General features: G+C 41.5%; 1 protein-coding gene across 7 annotated transcripts in view; it reads left to right on the plus strand.

The window, feature by feature from the left end:
• The first annotated feature begins 3,495 nt into the window (after positions 1 to 3,495).
• Rbp6 (RNA-binding protein 6) overlaps positions 3,496 to 16,927 on the plus strand; it is a 1,141,481-nt gene continuing 1,128,049 nt past the window's right edge. For 2 of the 7 annotated variants that reach the window (XR_013079560.1, XM_076763808.1), the window contains exons 1-2: positions 3,496 to 4,549; positions 7,028 to 7,068. Coding sequence is in view for 6 of the 7 variants with exons in the window: in XM_076763808.1 (XP_076619923.1) it covers positions 4,485 to 4,549; positions 7,028 to 7,068 (106 nt within the window). In the remaining variant the exon portion in view is untranslated. The remainder of the gene's footprint in view (positions 4,550 to 7,027; positions 7,069 to 16,927) is intronic. The other 5 variants (XM_076763806.1, XM_076763805.1, XM_076763810.1 and 2 more) reach the window with 3 other exon arrangements.

Raw genomic sequence — 16,927 nt, forward strand, 5'->3', positions numbered from 1 at the left:
GAAAACACTTATCATTGCTAATTTCGTAATTGTACGACAACACGTTACGGCTGTTTCAGTCATACAGCAATAAGAATAACAGTACGGGGAGCACAATACGTATGCGTGTGTGCAGGTGCCTTGAAAGATCGTGGGATCTTCCTCTTGCATGAGTGAGGGCAACAACACAGATATCATTTCGAGGTGATCTAATATCAATGTTTCGCCATAGAAGGCATATTGGGGTTTTCTTTATTGCAAAACTAGGGGTTTATATTCAAACATAGTTTAGAACGATAACAGTTATGATTACTACTTAAATTTCACATGCTAAGTAAAATATTAATATTTGTATAAATGATAAAGTTAAACGCGTATGAAAAATATTGCTTTATTTATAATACCGTGAAAACACTTGTTTTAACGTCTCGTTTATATGAAAAATTTCAGGAGAACTTCGTTGTACAATCGTACTTCGTAAATTTTCACCATAAATCTAACATCATTGTTTGCGTAATATAAATTATTTTTCAATATCGGTACACTTTTGTAAACGGCTTCGTTTTATGCATTTCAGTTCTGAATTAAAACATTACATCATGGCAAAGGCACTTGTCGCGCTCCATTTCCATTCTTCCATTATTCGAAAAGCTCAATACACAATGCACTTACACTATATTGTTATATCGTATGATATGACCTCAACGAAAGATGGAATCGATACAGGGCCATTGTGCAGTCTACAAAAACAAATTTCATTGTATTCGGTATCGTATCTGTACTTTAAGTGTGATACAGTTTGTAGTACATGGAAAATGACGATAATGAAATTCTTTTTAAACCCTTCGTCGCAATATACGATAATTTTGACCCACTGTAACTTTCAAACCACCTTTTACATATCATTATGTGCCTCGAGGTTCAATTTCGCCTGTTAAAAATGTGCACATAATTATAACTTCGTAAAAGTTTTGAGACAGAATATAGGCGCACGTTCATTTTTTGGCTTTCTTTTCTACTTCAGCGTATTTTTGTCCGGTACTTTTCATATTAAAGCGTTTCGGCAGAAACAAAGAATTTAGGTCACAAAAAGTTAACTCATTATGCTCTGCAGTGGCCGTTTTTATCGCAGCTCATTCAATATTTTTCTCTAAATCCTCGTTAGTTCCGTTCTCAAAATATCTGCATTGTACTTTGCACGGAAAGCTTTTTGCCTGTTTTCTACCTAGACTGCCGCTCATAACTTTAGAACACCCTTCGATCTTTAAAATAAATGAACCATTTTTTGTAGATAGACAAACTTTAAATACCAGTATTCTATTCAGAGTACAGAATTGTTTTACTGGTATTAAAATCTATTTAAATATCATGAGATTTTTAAGGTATCAAGTTAAGATCTTTAAGTAAAAAACAATATACATTCAGCAATAATTCACTTGACTCTTCTACTCTAGAATATTCTTAGATTTTGTTCGATAAAGCTAATTCTATCTTACGTCATTATGATTTTTCACAAAAAAACTGCTTGTAGAGCAGTAGAGTATTATTGTCTAATTATACACAAAATATTATCGTACAAAAAAAGACATATTTAGAGACATGATAAAACTGAACACTTTGCGTTTCCTTGGAAAGAGGAGTCTGTAAACTTTTCCTGTTTTTCTAAAGACTATATTCAGGATGTCCTTTTAATACGAAAGAGTAAAAGTTTTAATGAAGTAAGGTACACATGTATAAAAAAAGCTTTATTTCTATAAAGATCGAATGGTGGTCCAAACTTTTGAGAGGCAGTGTATGGTAATATCTCAGAAAACCGTATCGGTGAACACAATGTACTATCGGTTCTTTTAAATAAAATTAGATTTTTAATCTATTCGATACACATACGAGACACAAATCAGCTGGTATAGAATAGCACAAAAACGAAGAAGTAAAGTGATATGAGACTACTTGAGCTTTTCTAGTAATTGCAGCAAACTGCAAGCGTCAGAATATGATAAACGAATAGGAACGAACTTCACGCGATATTCCCATAACAGGGCAAATAATTCTACATTTCAACGTCTCTATTACATCGAAATAAAACACGTGGCCTACTGCTTTCAATCTTTTGCGAAACATTTTGAAACTTCAGACAGCATAAATCGGTTTTGGAGCAGAGGATAGGGAATTATTGTATGCATTTTATTTCACAATTCGGATTATATATTTGAGCGAGGTGCTGTAAGTATTTTGCAGAAGAAACATACAATAAATTAATATTTGTAGAAGCTTATTATACCTATTAACTAAAATCTGTTACATTAATTTACAATATTAAAATTTATAATACAACATTAAACTTAAAATATTGATATTAATAATATAAAGTAAAACATGATTTTATGTTTCGAAGTATAATATTCATCATGGAAGATGAAATGCTTTATTTAAGTTAGCCAGGTTAAAAAATACAGGAAGAAAAGCGTAGAACAGTTAAAAGTTAGTTTCATAACTTACGTTTGAAACAAAAGCATACAAGAGTATATTTCTTGTTGCACTGTTAACATTGAGTTTGTTTTTTGACTTTTTTTTAGTCTTTTTGATACTATGCAAATTCGACATAATTTTTTAGAATAGTTTCGTAGTGAATTGGTTAGATTAGGTATTTGTTAGTCATGTATGTGTATCGTGTGGATATTATTTTCATTGCAAAAAGAATTGTTATTGAACATTTTTAAACTTTGGGGCAAAGAAGAGAATTGAGTGAGTCGGGGTGAGACAAGAGCGATCAAATTTCGTATATATAATCTCTCTCATAGTGTCACAGTCTAGTTCCAAGCTAGTGACACTTTGAGAGAATTCGATGTAAAGCGTTCGAAGCACTCTTGTCCAAGAAACAGTAATCAGAAGTATTTAGCTGCAAGCGACGCGCCACCGTGAAACGCGAGCCTCGGCGTCTGCGGAAATCGCTGACGCGCGTATCGGAAAACTCGACCGGCAGCCGTTTCCATGTTATTGGCACGCTCGTGTTCGGCCGCATGCTCGCTCGCTTCGCTCTTCACCGTGGAACTCGCTCGGTAGTCGCGCTTGGTCCATCGTCAAGAGGTTCTCGCGACAGAAGGAGGCAAGTAAGTCGGGCAAGTAGTGCAGGCGAGCGGGTGGTCGGACTTTTTCGAGGCGAGAAGCGAGCGAAAAGCGAGCGAGTACGCGAACAGGCGAGCAGGCGAGCAGGCCGCGGTCGGAGGCGGGTACGCGGTCGCGATCTTCCCCTCCCCGGTTTGGTTGGCCGGGCGGGCAAAGACGGCGCAAGCGCGGGATTCTCCCCCACCCCCAGCCGGCGGATACGGAGCGAGACGAGCCAAACGAGAGTAAAGAGGACATCATATGAGGCGGTGCAAGAGAGATAGTCGCGAAAAGGAAACGGTCTGAGAGAGAAAGAATTACATTGCGCCCCGCCGCCGCCGCCGCCGCCGACACGGCCACCGCCACCGCCACCACTGCCACCGCCGCCGCCGCCACCACCGCTCTGCCCCGCCGTTTAGTCCTCCCCTCTACCCCGCGGCACCCCTTCCCCCGCCCCGCGCCCTAAGAGCGCAGTGTCGCGTCGAACCTCTCGCAGAGCGCGTCGCACGTCCGAGTACCGGCCGCCGCCCGTCATCAGTAGTCGCCGTACCGCGCAGCCACGTAACCTCTCACCTTCTCCTTAGTTTTTAGTAGTCAGTAGTAGGGGAGAGTGTGAGGAGAGAGAGAGGGAGCGAAAGTGAAAGAAGAAAACCGAAAGAGTTACGAGAAATAACGAGTACCGGCCGACAGAGAAAAAAGGGAAGAAACGAGAGGTCGACAGCCCGTTTTTTCGTAGCGGTGATCACCGTACTCTTCGTCGTCGTCGTTGTCTACGTTCTCGTCGTTGTCGTCGTCGTTGTTCCGGTGTTGGTCGTCGTGAACCGGCTCGACGCGACCCAGCGCGTATAAAAAGTCCGTCAATTCCCGTAAGTGCGAGCGTGGAAACGAGCGTACGCGCGAATAAAGTGCGTTTCGTTCGTCTACACCGTCCTATCGTCGATAATCGTGCAGAAGCTCGGCGTGTGTTGCGTAGCAACCAGTGAACGCGCACCCTCCGCCAGAGAACATCGAGAGCACCAGACTCCGAAGAAACGGAAGACAGGTGAAAAACGTGGAAGAATAGCGGAGCGCGAAGTCAAAGACGCGAGAGAAGAGAGAGAGTCGCGTGTAAACGAGAGGCTCTCGAAAGATCAGCGACAAGAAGTCGGGGGAGAAGACACGTGAAAGCGCGTGCCGTGACATCCGAAGAGTGTCGACACGCGAGCCGTTGTTTGCCATCGGCGGACCAAACGGAGCATCGTTCGCCGTACTACGCGATCGAACGCGGAAGAGCGTGAATCGAAGCGGCTATCGGCGAGATCGGCTGCCGTTGCCACTCGGTACTAGTGTTACCGTTGCCACTGCAACCGCGGTCACGCGAGAGCGTTGCGACAACAACGAGCTGTGCGCCGCGCGCCGCTATGGAGCCACAGAATCAGGAAATCGTAGCAAGCGGCTCCCCAGCCGAGGTGCCGAACGATCCAGGGTACGAGAAACCAGGATATATCCTCATCCCTAAAACACGACCTCCACTACATCCACCACCGCCAACAACCATCGACCGTGCGTGAAAATCGGACCGAGAAAACGGTTCAAGTGTGTTGATGCCGCGCTGATCGACGAAACCGGGTCGACGCGGTCGTGTCGTTCCCGTAACCTTGTGTTTTCTGTTGCCCTGCTCCGTGCGAGTGTTTGTTATGTTGTTGCTTCTTATACGGTTCCGATACCATCATTCACCGGTGGTATAAAACGTTGACCTCCGGGGGTGTTTGGCGGCAAAAGCGCGCGCGGTCTCTTCGTTATTGCCGCTCGTAAATCGTTCTCGACGGAACGCATAGTGTTTATGTTTGCCGGGCGCGTGAATATGCGTGCCACGGTGCTCTCCTCGAACCGGTGGCGCCTTCTTTCAGCGCGTTCAGCACCCCCTCAGACTCGATGAAACGAAAGGAGGGATACGAAGGGGGAAGGTTAGATGAATGGGAAGGAGGAGCTGGGGCCGCGGAGAAAGGGGGGACACCCGCAGAGAGAGAAAGAGGGAGGGAAAGAGAAATGACTTAACACCTTTGAATTTGCCGCCAAGGAGCGGATTCGCTCTTTTGAATCTCGGTAACGAGCATGCGGAGGGAGGAAGGGGGCGGCGAAGGGTGCGTTCGCGAGCGTTCAAAGCACGTTTTTCGAAATGGTAAATGGCATTGTGTCGCGTGGCGGTTGATATTGTTTCGTTAACCACGTGACTCGCGGGTAAAAACGAGGGGAAAGCCTAGCCTCTCTGACATCGGTTGAAATTCCGTTTCGTTTTCTATAGCCGTCGTCCCTTTATCCGGTACACTCTTTACGCAACAATAATCGTTTCACGAAGTTGACGAGCGTTTAGGAATTCCGTGGGAAGTTAGACGAGTAACGTCGCGCTATGTTATTTCCCGCGATCGATCCCGACGACATATGGTCAACGGTTTGTCCTATTAACTCTCCTGAACCTATCAACGGGTATAGTGCAGTAGCCTACTCCAGTTCTTCGTATCACGAAGACCTAAAGAGAGAAGAGGAGGCGAGGGGCGGCGGGAGGACAGAGAAGGAGGAATGCGTGGGCGAGGGGAATAGGTTATATCGCGCCGCGGAAAATCGATGTTCAAATGCGCCACCACGTGATTACGTCCACAACGCGAGAGAGCGTTATCTTCGTGGATATACCGTTAGATGCGATAATCTTTACTTCCCTGTAATGTCCGCGTGTTACGTTGCTTGCAGCCCGTTAGCCCCCCCTCCCCCTCTTTAATATGCGACAAAAATTAGCCCTCCCGAGGGAAAACTCTTATGCTTTTCCTCGATGACTCGTGTAGATTAATAGGTGAACCCCGGTACAACGGTTACTGATAACGTATCGCGAATCGGTCAACTCTACGATGCGGCAGTGCAAGGGTTAAAGCCACGATTATGAGTCTATCGACGAATCCGATGTGTTTACTGTGAAGATGATATTTATAAATTACTTGTTTATAAGTGATACTTTTCCACAAAGATTAACGATACACGTAAGGGTGATTATTGTAATTATCACCGGATACCTTGGCGAACGTGAAAATAAATCGTCTTGATCTGTTGACGTTCAAATTGAAGTTATTAATCCCTTCAAAGATAATGCACATTGCCTTTCGTTTTGCAATAAAGAAACAACATTAAGAGTTCTGGCTCTAAGTCAAACGCCACGTACGCAAACTCGTTTCTATTCAAAATATATTTCTGTTGCGAGTCGTGCTTGTTTTCGTTGCCGTGCTCGCGCGAAAGTTAAGCCAATGTATGCAAGCTTTCGCGATACCAATGACGATGGCACTTCTCGTAAACTGGTTAATAAATACGATCCGGCACCGTAAAGCGACGAAGACCGAGCAACGTGAACCGAGGTCTGATTCATGGCTCGGCCAGGTGGGGGATGACGTTTAATTTCTCCGTGCTAGGGGGTTTTATTAAACTCCGCGGAATCCCATGAAACGAAAGTACAGGCGCGAACGTATTGGTAACATTTTCAACGTTCGGTTCACTTCGATGCTCGAATTACATATCGCACGGATAACACCAGTGTATCCGGTTTTTCTACGATGCAAATTGTTGGTAAACAAAGAAGGTGCTCCGGTTCGGAGAGGGAATACGTGTTTATTGTGTTTCGCGCGTGAACCGTTTGATTTTTTTCTCTCGAACGGACGCGACGATCGGGAATCCGTAGCGCGTGTTGCCACGAGGTTTACGCGAAAGAGAAAAATCTAAAAGAAAAATATAAGAAATGAGTCGGGAGTTGTTCAGTTGTTGGTTGATGTGTGGTGACACCTGCCGCCAGCAAACGGAGACTGCGCAGGGGGTACACGATACCGGAAGTTACCCTCTGCCGGCAGTCTCTACTTCCTTCATCAACTTCTGCCGCCGATGCGTCCCGATGCCGATGCTGATGGATTCATCTTTCTTTTTCTAGGAAAATGTTCATCGGTGGTCTATCTTGGCAGACCAGTCCAGGTATGTGAACGATCGATAAATCTGCTTAAGAAATCACACCTCTTTGGTGTAGGTTAGGTCTTCCGCATCGTTAGATGAATGCGTGTCGTTTGGGAGGCTAAATTTAAATCTTCGAGCGCAATCTATCATTTGGATGTATATGTGTATTCTTATATGTTTTGAATTTGCCTCTAAAGAATATTAATTGACGCATTATTGAGTGGCACTTTCATATAACGGTTGAAACCGATAATGATAATTTTTGTGTTTAGTTTAACACTGCAAGTGCTTTTTTATATAAATTGATTCTTCTTATTATCCTGCGTAAAAGAGTGGTAAAGCATAACCATTGAAAGCGTAATACTTTGTGAGATATTTCATATTTTATGTCAGGATATTATATTACATTATCCCGGAAGGTATTTCGTGATGAACGTTTAAACATTTTATTACTCGTTTCGTTACACTTTTAATTTTAATTCTATAGAATGAAACGAAAGGACGTGTGAGCTGCTTTTACAGTTTCTTTTTAATTCATAAAAATATCCTCTTCGGTTTAAAAAAAAGAGTTACAGACTGTTTTATTTTCTAGAATCACACTACTAGGGAAAATTAAATATTGATATTCATTGTGTGCAGCTTCGAATAATCGATTCATCCGAACTTAATCAGCGATGATCCCAAGTGATTAAAGATTACTTCAAACGTCAAACACCGGGATCAACGCGACGATTAATGCAATCGTCAATCTTCACGAGCGTTTAACGATTATCTATTTTAATCGAAATCGTCGACCGTTACCACTGTTCGAATTTGTCTGAAGCATCATCACGTATTTACCGTTTAGGAACCATAAGCTGAATCGCGTGTATTCCCAAGCAGTCGATCCTCCATGCACACGCAAGGCAAAATGACCGTTTTGGTTGTCGAAAAAATTAAGAAGGGGATTGGAGTTTCTTCGAAAATTATAATAAAGTATCCGGGACAGGCAGAAACGCATCAGCTTCCCTTTCGTGAGAAAAGGAAATGCTCGGCGAAAAAGAAGAAACGCGAGCGGCCGATGTGCCAACGGCGAGGAGGTGCAAATTCGAGGCGTTCCTTTCGCTGGGCGAGCCTGCTCGCGTGTTCGAGCGTTCGAGTTAGCAGTCCTTTTATCTTCGTTAAGAGACCTCGTGCCGGGCTGGGGGGGGGGGGAGAAAAAAAAGAAATTGCCCGACGAGAGGCTGGAACGCGGAACGATAATCGCGCCGCGGCCAAATGGCCACAAGACGTCACGTGCGTCTTTCGACCGGGCGAGAGGCGTCGGTGGAAAAAATGGGCCTGCATAAAGCTCGCATGGACCACGATAAGATTAACGAGGGTAATTGATAGGCCGGCCTTGCAGTCCCTATGGCGCGATTTTGAGAAAAACGCCGCGCGATCGCGTGCTAACGGTACGATCGTTCGTCATCTACCGCGCGGAAAAGTCGCGCTTGACCGCGTTTTGCCGCGTGATAAAAAAACGGCGGTTTCACATCGTCGATGGAGGAATCTGATCGCCGTGGTGTAAAAAATAGTGTCGCTATCGATGACCAGAGACGCGAGAAATTTTTTTTCTGGAGCACTCCAGTGATTGTGCAAATATTCAGTTTAATCGCGTAATACTTTTGAACAGAAACCAGTTATTTTATTTGCTCATTGTCGAACAAAGTTCGCATCATTATAGGAGATTTCCCATTTTAATCTTTGCACGTTATCGTCTTCTAACTTAGATTGTTAGGATATGGTTGTTAATGCTTTGTTTGAGGCTATCTTCATTCTTTAGATGGTGGTAATATATTTGTCACCGTATAGGTTTCTAGACACAACCTCAAAAATATCAAATAAAAATGTGGTGATAGTAATATCACGTATAAAATAAATAGTAGAAGGAATAATTGCAGTAGTACGCAACTCTATAGGATCAGGCATGCCCGAAGCTTGGCCCCATGATGAACAGGGATGGACGAATGTGACTATGATTCAATAATTCGATAGAACTAGGAATTAAATTATTCGTCGATCGCGTGGAAATGATTTCTGCTTACGGTCGAGCAACTTCGGGAGGTAATTAACGGTGCGTCGCTCTGCGCATTTTCCAGTTAGTTCCAATTAAGGGATCTCGTCGCTGAATTATTCAATCACGCGAAAAAAATATTCGAGCGTTCGTCGCGCGGGAATCGCGGAGGCGAACGCGTGTTAAATTGTGAGATATTTAATTAACCTTTCAAACACAGTCGAAAGAAATCTCGCGCTTTTTGTCGATTTTATTTCGCGCGACGACACGCGGCCGGGGGGGGGGGGGGGACGAGAACGAGAACTTTTCAGATTTTTAACGACGGTTTAAGTTTACCTCGATGCTGGAAACAGTGGCTTCGGAGAAGAAACGCGAACGCCCTGGTTGCGCCCGGTAAACGAACAAAGACATTTTTGCGTGCGTTGCATTAAAACAATCACACCGCGCGGTGGGAGGTGCGCAGTATTGCGAAACGATTGCAGTTACTCGGAAACGTGCAACTACTTCCGTAGAATTCTCATGGCGGGAACGCGCCGCCCGCTACATACCATCGCCTAGCGTTTTCGCGATATCTAATCGGGTGCGTGACAGGTTCTCTTCGTGATACTCGTGCAAACAAACGAATCCAAATTCGTTCTATTGTGTACTATTCGGTAAACACACGAATGCACTTGGGGATTTCGAACGAAATTGTTCGTGTGGCTTTGTCGCATGATATAACGAATGTTTGACCGAGGAACGGCGTCATGCAGATATCGAAAATTAAATTTAACGATAGTTTAAGGTTTAAAAATTCGTGAACAAGAGTAAACGATTGACAGAAATTAATTTTCATTTACCGCGAAGAAATAGAACGGGATTCGACTAATTTCTTGCATCGATGGTTTGTATCTTTGCTTAGAAAAGAGCTTATCCCAGTTTCGAGAGTCACTCTGTGTAATGAATTTGCAAATATTGATTCATTAGCTAGCACGTATTTGCATTCTTCTTCTTCCTATTTTCTAACGTGACATAGCAACTTGCAAGCAGATTCTAAATCGAGACATTAAAATAAATTATAATCCACAGGCCCCGTGGAATTAGCTTTAGAGTAAAGGAAAGCGAACGCAATCTTGAGGAAGACATTTTATTATGAAACTCTGTATGCACTTTATAAATTGTAATATCGGGGTACTCAGTAACCTCGAACACGAGGTACACTCGCATCCGAGAGCTAATATTTTCGGACCATGAACCGAACTTTTTCTTAATTACGCGTCGTCGGAATAGTTTTCGTAACTCTTCATCGGGGAGGGACGCGCCTCCTGGAAAAAGAATAAAGAACGAAGGCGGAGTAGGCTCATTAGCGTTATTTACCGTCGTTATGTAAGTTGCGACTCCATCTCGCTTCGTCTTCTTTCTCGTCGCTCTCTTTTATCGCTTTGTCAGTCTTTCCGCGAGCCGATTCCACGGGAAGAGAAAACGCAGGCAAGAAGACCCGACTTGTTTCCGTTTCTCGCCGCGTGTCCACCGTCTCATTAAGGTCACCGGCCACGGTCGCTCGTCGACAATCAAATTCACGCACGACTGCGCTCCCACACGTGGTTTTCCACCGAGAAACGGCTACAATCTCCACGGGGAGAAAATTCGAGCTTCGAAGGATGACCTTCGGTGGTCGGATATCCCAGAAAGTTGACCGGAAACGTTCTTTTGAATTTCAAATTCCCATTTTCGAGCACGAAGTCGTCGAGACGAGATGGAGTTATCACGAATGTTAGGATTTTCTATTTAAAAGTGCATTCGTTTACAGACCTTTTGGCAAACGGTGTCGTTTTTTTCACTATGTGACCGGATCTCTATTTTCTAAACAATGCAACATTAGACAGCTTCTATTAACGCGTCCACGCCTACTCTAATACAATCAATCCTATGACACGCGATAGCTACGCGACGTCGAGTTACTAGCCATCCCCAGGTGACCTCCCCTAAGGGTGAATGGATTATAACACGAGTCATAGGGTTAATAAGCGAGGAACAGCAAGGAAAGAAGTTTATTACTTTTACGCGTATTAGCAAAAAAGAATGGTGACGATACCGGATTGAAAATAAATGAAATTTTAGTGATCCTTGAAGATTTTTTTTAGTAATTTTTTTAGACTTAAAAGATAAGTTATCCAAATTTCAAATTGATTTCACTAATTGTGTCATTGTAAAATTTCACAAATCGGAGAAGCACATTCAACTCTGACATTTAATATTCATCGATGCTTATACTGCTATTATTCAGAGTAAACTGCGCATCGAAGGAGACGAAATACAATCGGTTATTGACAGTTACTTGTTTTAGGTGACCGCATTGTAAACGAGCACACACAAGCGCCGGAATCTCTAGTTTCATCATCAGTCATTGTCGAGTTTATTTTAACACATTCGCTAACACCATTCAGTTGGAAAACCGTTCGCCGCAGCTACCACGTTATGTGCGTAGTAATTTCAGTTATTAAGATAACTACTAACGTTTAACGTAAACGAGAAAATATAAAGTTTCCATCGAGAGAATTTTTTTAAGCGATTAAGATACGTGTATTTTTTATTCCTTTAATATCGTGCACGTACATTTAAGAAAATTCCTATTCATAGAAAAATGTAAGGAGACAGATTACGATGAATTGAAACAAATATCGGTTACTCTAAAACACGGATTTTTTCCTACGTTTAAACAACGACAAACTTGTTAAGAATTTCACAGTTAGGCAGATTGGCCATGTTTTGGGGATTTTGTCCCATTGCTCGTTGTGGGCTGTCGCCGAATTATCGGCGTATAATGATCGATCGACGGTCACTCGCGCTCCATTTCCGCTGGTTAACCTTCCTTTCAGCAGCGTTGTTGCGAGAAAGCGTGTTCTGAAGTAGAAAAAGCGGAGCAGTCGTCCGGCCATTGCGCGGTGTAAGCGTCGTAAACCGTGTCTCGCGATACCGTTTCGCAAAAGTTCATAGGTACAAAGATGCAGCGTGTTCCTCAGCAACCGTGGGAAAGAGTCGACGAACGCTAGAAAAGATACGTTGCTACCATCGTTTATCGTGTATCATGAACCCGGATAAAAGTTACTCCTGAAATATTGCGTCGATTTAATTATAATCGTGGAAACGATTGCACACTAATCAGGCTTATTAATTCATCGTTGTATTCGGATTAATCAGCCTTTCGAAACTGTTTCGCATCTTGTAACAATGTTTCCAGACTGCCTGGAATTTACAGCGCCAAACAATGGCTGTATACACTAACGCTCAAAAGTTTGGCTTCTCCAGTTAACGAGAAAGAAATTCATGATTTTTTTTATGAAATATAAATTAAACATGAAATTTATCGTAAGTGATGTTTACTCTTTCTATAGCTTCGTATGTAGTTACAAAAACATATTCCACTCGCTGTTATTATTTTTATAGCTCAAGATACATTACTTTAAGAGTTACGAGTCATTTCATCCGAGTATTGAGATATCCGTAAAAATGAAAATAATTTCGTCAATATTACTGGTACGTTAACACAATATCAACTTTGAAAATTTATTGTCTATGCGAGCAACAGAGTACGACGTGGACTTTAGCATAAGTGGAAACAGTGAGTAGTGGACAGACATACCAGAGCGATCCGTATTCGATAGGTTTTCAAATTCAATTATCTATGAAATGGATCTTCCAAATAGAATAATTATATCCTTAATTTTCCACTTGTTTTTTAAATGTTGAAACGCTCGATAAAATTAAATCTTAAATAAATTGATGTATGCCTTGTTCTTAAGATCACAGACATGTTTTCATTGCTAAAATTAATTCGTGAAGAATAACAAAAATAATTTTTTATTTCTGTGATCCTGAAATACTTTTCTGATATATGATGCGATATACTTGTTCCAGAACTTTTGATCGACAGTGTATTTAATTTATAGAAAATACGGTAGACAGCTGGGTTTTGAGATACATAATTCACGATTAACTGTGCCAATGGCGGAACTGATGTTTACATAAAATATGCGGTTCGTAGATAATGCGGCTCTGAGTAAAATATCAGTATGTGTCTGATGCGTCGGTATTTCGTTACGCTTCAACTCCCTTTCGCCGGTTTTCCCACCGAAGGAGATCACCCGCACAGCGCTGTTCTCCTCTCGAGACGGGGCGTCGTTGTTCGCGGTTAAAACGGCTCGAAGAATGGCTCGGTTGTTCCTCTTTTCACGGCGTGTCCACGTTCGTTTGTTAAGGTGGCCGTCGTGCACGGAAGACTACGATGCGCGTCGCGACGCAACCATTAGGGACGCTTGATGGGCAACGACCGTGTGATTTAGCGTCTTGCGAGCAGGGCTGGCCTCCTTATCGAATTATTTCTTTGTCAAATATCCAAACAATAACATTTTTATAAACTCGACTGATCGTTCAATCTAGATTAAATATAATATGCTGATTGGTAGATGTCTTTTAAATACAGCGTACGTATGCAATTTGAACGTGTCGATTTGAGAGTCGATGAATTTGACCTGTGACGCCTGTATTTAGTTTCAAGAATTACGCGAATTGGTTGCATATAGGGTGGATGTAGTGCAGTGTGATTGATGAAATCCGTCTCGTGGGAATTAAACAGAAACGATGTAGGTGTAAGAGAGAAGGTTGCTAATTCGTTTCCGTGTGTGTTGCTGTGGGATTCTTAGACATACGAGGGAAGCAAACATAAGTAGCACGTTAATTAGCTATTGGTTAGAATGTTTTAAGAAATTCCTCTTTCATCGAGAGGCTGTGTACATTTTGTGTAACTGTTACGGTAATACTAGCAAACATAATCCTTACGGTCTTTCTGTATTCCTTCGCCTTTCGACATTTCGACTGTTTATACTGCTCATTAACGCTTTGAACGTGCCAGTAGTACCATTTATACGGCATTTAAATCAAGCATGTAGGAAATAGTTATATTAGTAATGTTAATAGAGTGTAGGATTGACTGATATTTAAACAACGAGAGTAGAGAAAATATGATAAATATGTTACACTTCGAAGATCAGTTTAATTAGTGTTTCGCTTCTAAATAATAGAGTTAAACGCTACGTGAGAAAGAAATTTGTTAGTATCAGAAAATTATCGAAATCCTCCTGTATCGAAAGGTCAGGAAGATGGATTGCGAAACTGCCTTCAGGGTAGCGTGAGTCAGAATTAAGTATGAGTTCGAGGGTGAAGGGTCGACTTCTGGACGCACGACTGTAACTCAAGTAGGGGAGATTTCTCTTTCCCGACTTCGGGCTCGACTTTCGTTCTCAAAGGACCGCGTCTTTGTCATATCCTCAGGTTTCACGCGGAAGAGATCGACTCGCGTTCCGCTCGAAATCCAATCACTATGCTCGCGTAGGCGTACGTTTGATACCGCGTCGATGGCGATCACGATTGCGAACGACAGACATCTCTAACTGCGTGTTTGCAAATTCAATCGGGTATTCGCAGTACGTATCAATGTACATATTACAGGTAATGCGATTTCAAAATGCGGTTTGCTGTACAAAGAGTAATTACGTATTAATCATTAACATTGTCGACGTCGGCGGCACGCGTTGCATCGTAGCATCCGGTGTTCCGCATAATTTGCAATTTGGAAAATTGATCGAGAGCTGGTTGAGAAATAAGCGTCCTTCGTCGCGAGAAAATTAAACGGTCGTACCAAAGTTTCTGAAATAATCGTCCTACATTGTTCAAAATAATTTCGAAAGTTGCTAATAGCATGCATATTGAACGGGAATACGAGGCGCGACGACAAAGTTTTGAAAATAATTTTGTTTAAATTGTTAGTAGCAGCAAAGTTAATTCCCCTCTATTTTTAAAGATGTGTTCGGGTAGATTTTTGATAAAATGTTTGGTGAAAAGTGACGAAACGTCGATTGACGTTTATGAAAAGTTGACTAGAGTTAATTGGAAATTATATTATGTCAAAACCACACGTTTTTGTTTTTGATTTCAAAATTGATTGCAACGTTGGAGTGCTTTACGTATTTGCTTGATTTGTCAGTTTGTGACTTTCCTTCTTCAAATAAAAGAGTGACACGAAAATTGCATGTTTAATCAGTTTTTTAAATTCAAAACTATGTAACACGATTAGTAAAGTCGACAGTAAATATTGAACTCCATGGAATAGTTTTCCAAATAAAATTTTGAATTATTCTCGAAACTTTATTGTCACACCCTTAAAGACCAACAGATTTAAATGCACAGAATGTATTTTCTTCGGTTCTTTTTTAAGAAACCGAGTCTTCTAATTTCTTTGAACCGTACAATAGTGAATGGAAAAGCTTTGAACTCTCATCGAGGCAAGATTTCAAGGTATTACGGTGACAAAGAAAGGATTAAGGATAATAAACTGTTTCTTTCATTCTTGGTATTTGGTTCGCTCTCCAGACTTTTCTCCGATTATTTCGTGCAGCGTAATATCCGGTCATTTCATAAGTCTGCGCGCATTATTTTGCAAGTAAATTGAAAACAGGTATAGATACACAAAAGATATTAATTATCCACAGAGTGGCTGTCTTTTCGCAATATTTTTCTATCATTAAACTAATTTATTGATGTCTCTTTCATCGAAATGAGTCAGTTTATTTTTTAACTTGAGATAACCTATTAAAATAGATACTGGACGAGCTTTTGAAAAAAAGGAATATTTTATAAGAAAAAGATGTCGATAAATTAATGTAGTTACAAGAAACAATTATTCAAGAGAGATAGCTAAGTACAATTTACGTAAACGAAAATACAAAAGACTTATGAAACGATCTGATAGTTTGTAGAGATCTCGAATGCGCGACGGTTTTTGACACCAACGATCCTTCAGTTTCATTCGATTTCAAGGGTGTTGGAAACCGCCAAACCCTGTAGATTGAAATTACCGCGAATCCGCATTGAAGCGTCCGATCCACTGGAAAAACGCGTCGATTATTTCCCTTTCGCGATTGACACTCAATTTTATTCGTTTTATTAGTACAATTGGGAGTCGCGGATAACCTGGAAGCAACATAGCAGGCTGCAGTACCTTTTGCCTTATAATTTTTGCGACATTGGTGTACCATTTCCATATCGTGTAAACTCATATCTATTCCTTTCGAAGGAGGGTAAAAATAATGTATTGGGCATCAGTGATCAAATAACTAGAATTTCTTGTACGCACGTGGTCATTAGGTCGCAGTTACTTGAAATTTCAAGTCATTGAAATGTTTCCTCAACAGTTTGGGACGGTTCCAGCTATTGTGGCAACATTATGAATAAAATAGTTAGAATTTACAAACGCACATCAGTTTGAACTTAACTTTCATCGCCGTCTGCATCAGTTAACAATGTAACGTCTGACGGAAAACGACCATGCGTGATAATTATGTGTCCAATTAGAATTCTCTTCTGACGTTCTTCGTGACGTAGGAATTTCTCTGAATTACAGTATTTTCTACAATTTTACCAGTGAAATATATTTTTTTGTGAAAGTTGAAAGTACAAGAAGAAGAAATACGATTGCGATTCTAAATTGTTTTTTCGCGTCTACGGTGAACGCGAAGTAGAAAATGACAGTCGCCGTTCAGCCGTCAGACATGATGTGTAATCTACTTTCGATTTTAGTCATCATTCATATATTCAGCGATTGCAAAGGCCTCATGATATTTAAATAATATTCAAATATGTTAAATATATTTTATTTAAATTTTCCAAAGGGGATACTCGTGATATTACCTTATAATACATACATATGTACTTTACAAACCTCGAATTATTTTTTTATTTTTTTTTCTATTTTAACCAGTACAACGAGTACCTGAAGTTTGACCTATTAATTCTAGCACATTTTTAATA

Source organism: Colletes latitarsis, chromosome 4, assembly GCF_051014445.1.
Source record: "Colletes latitarsis isolate SP2378_abdomen chromosome 4, iyColLati1, whole genome shotgun sequence".
In the NCBI taxonomy this organism is placed as follows: domain Eukaryota; kingdom Metazoa; phylum Arthropoda; class Insecta; order Hymenoptera; family Colletidae; genus Colletes; species Colletes latitarsis.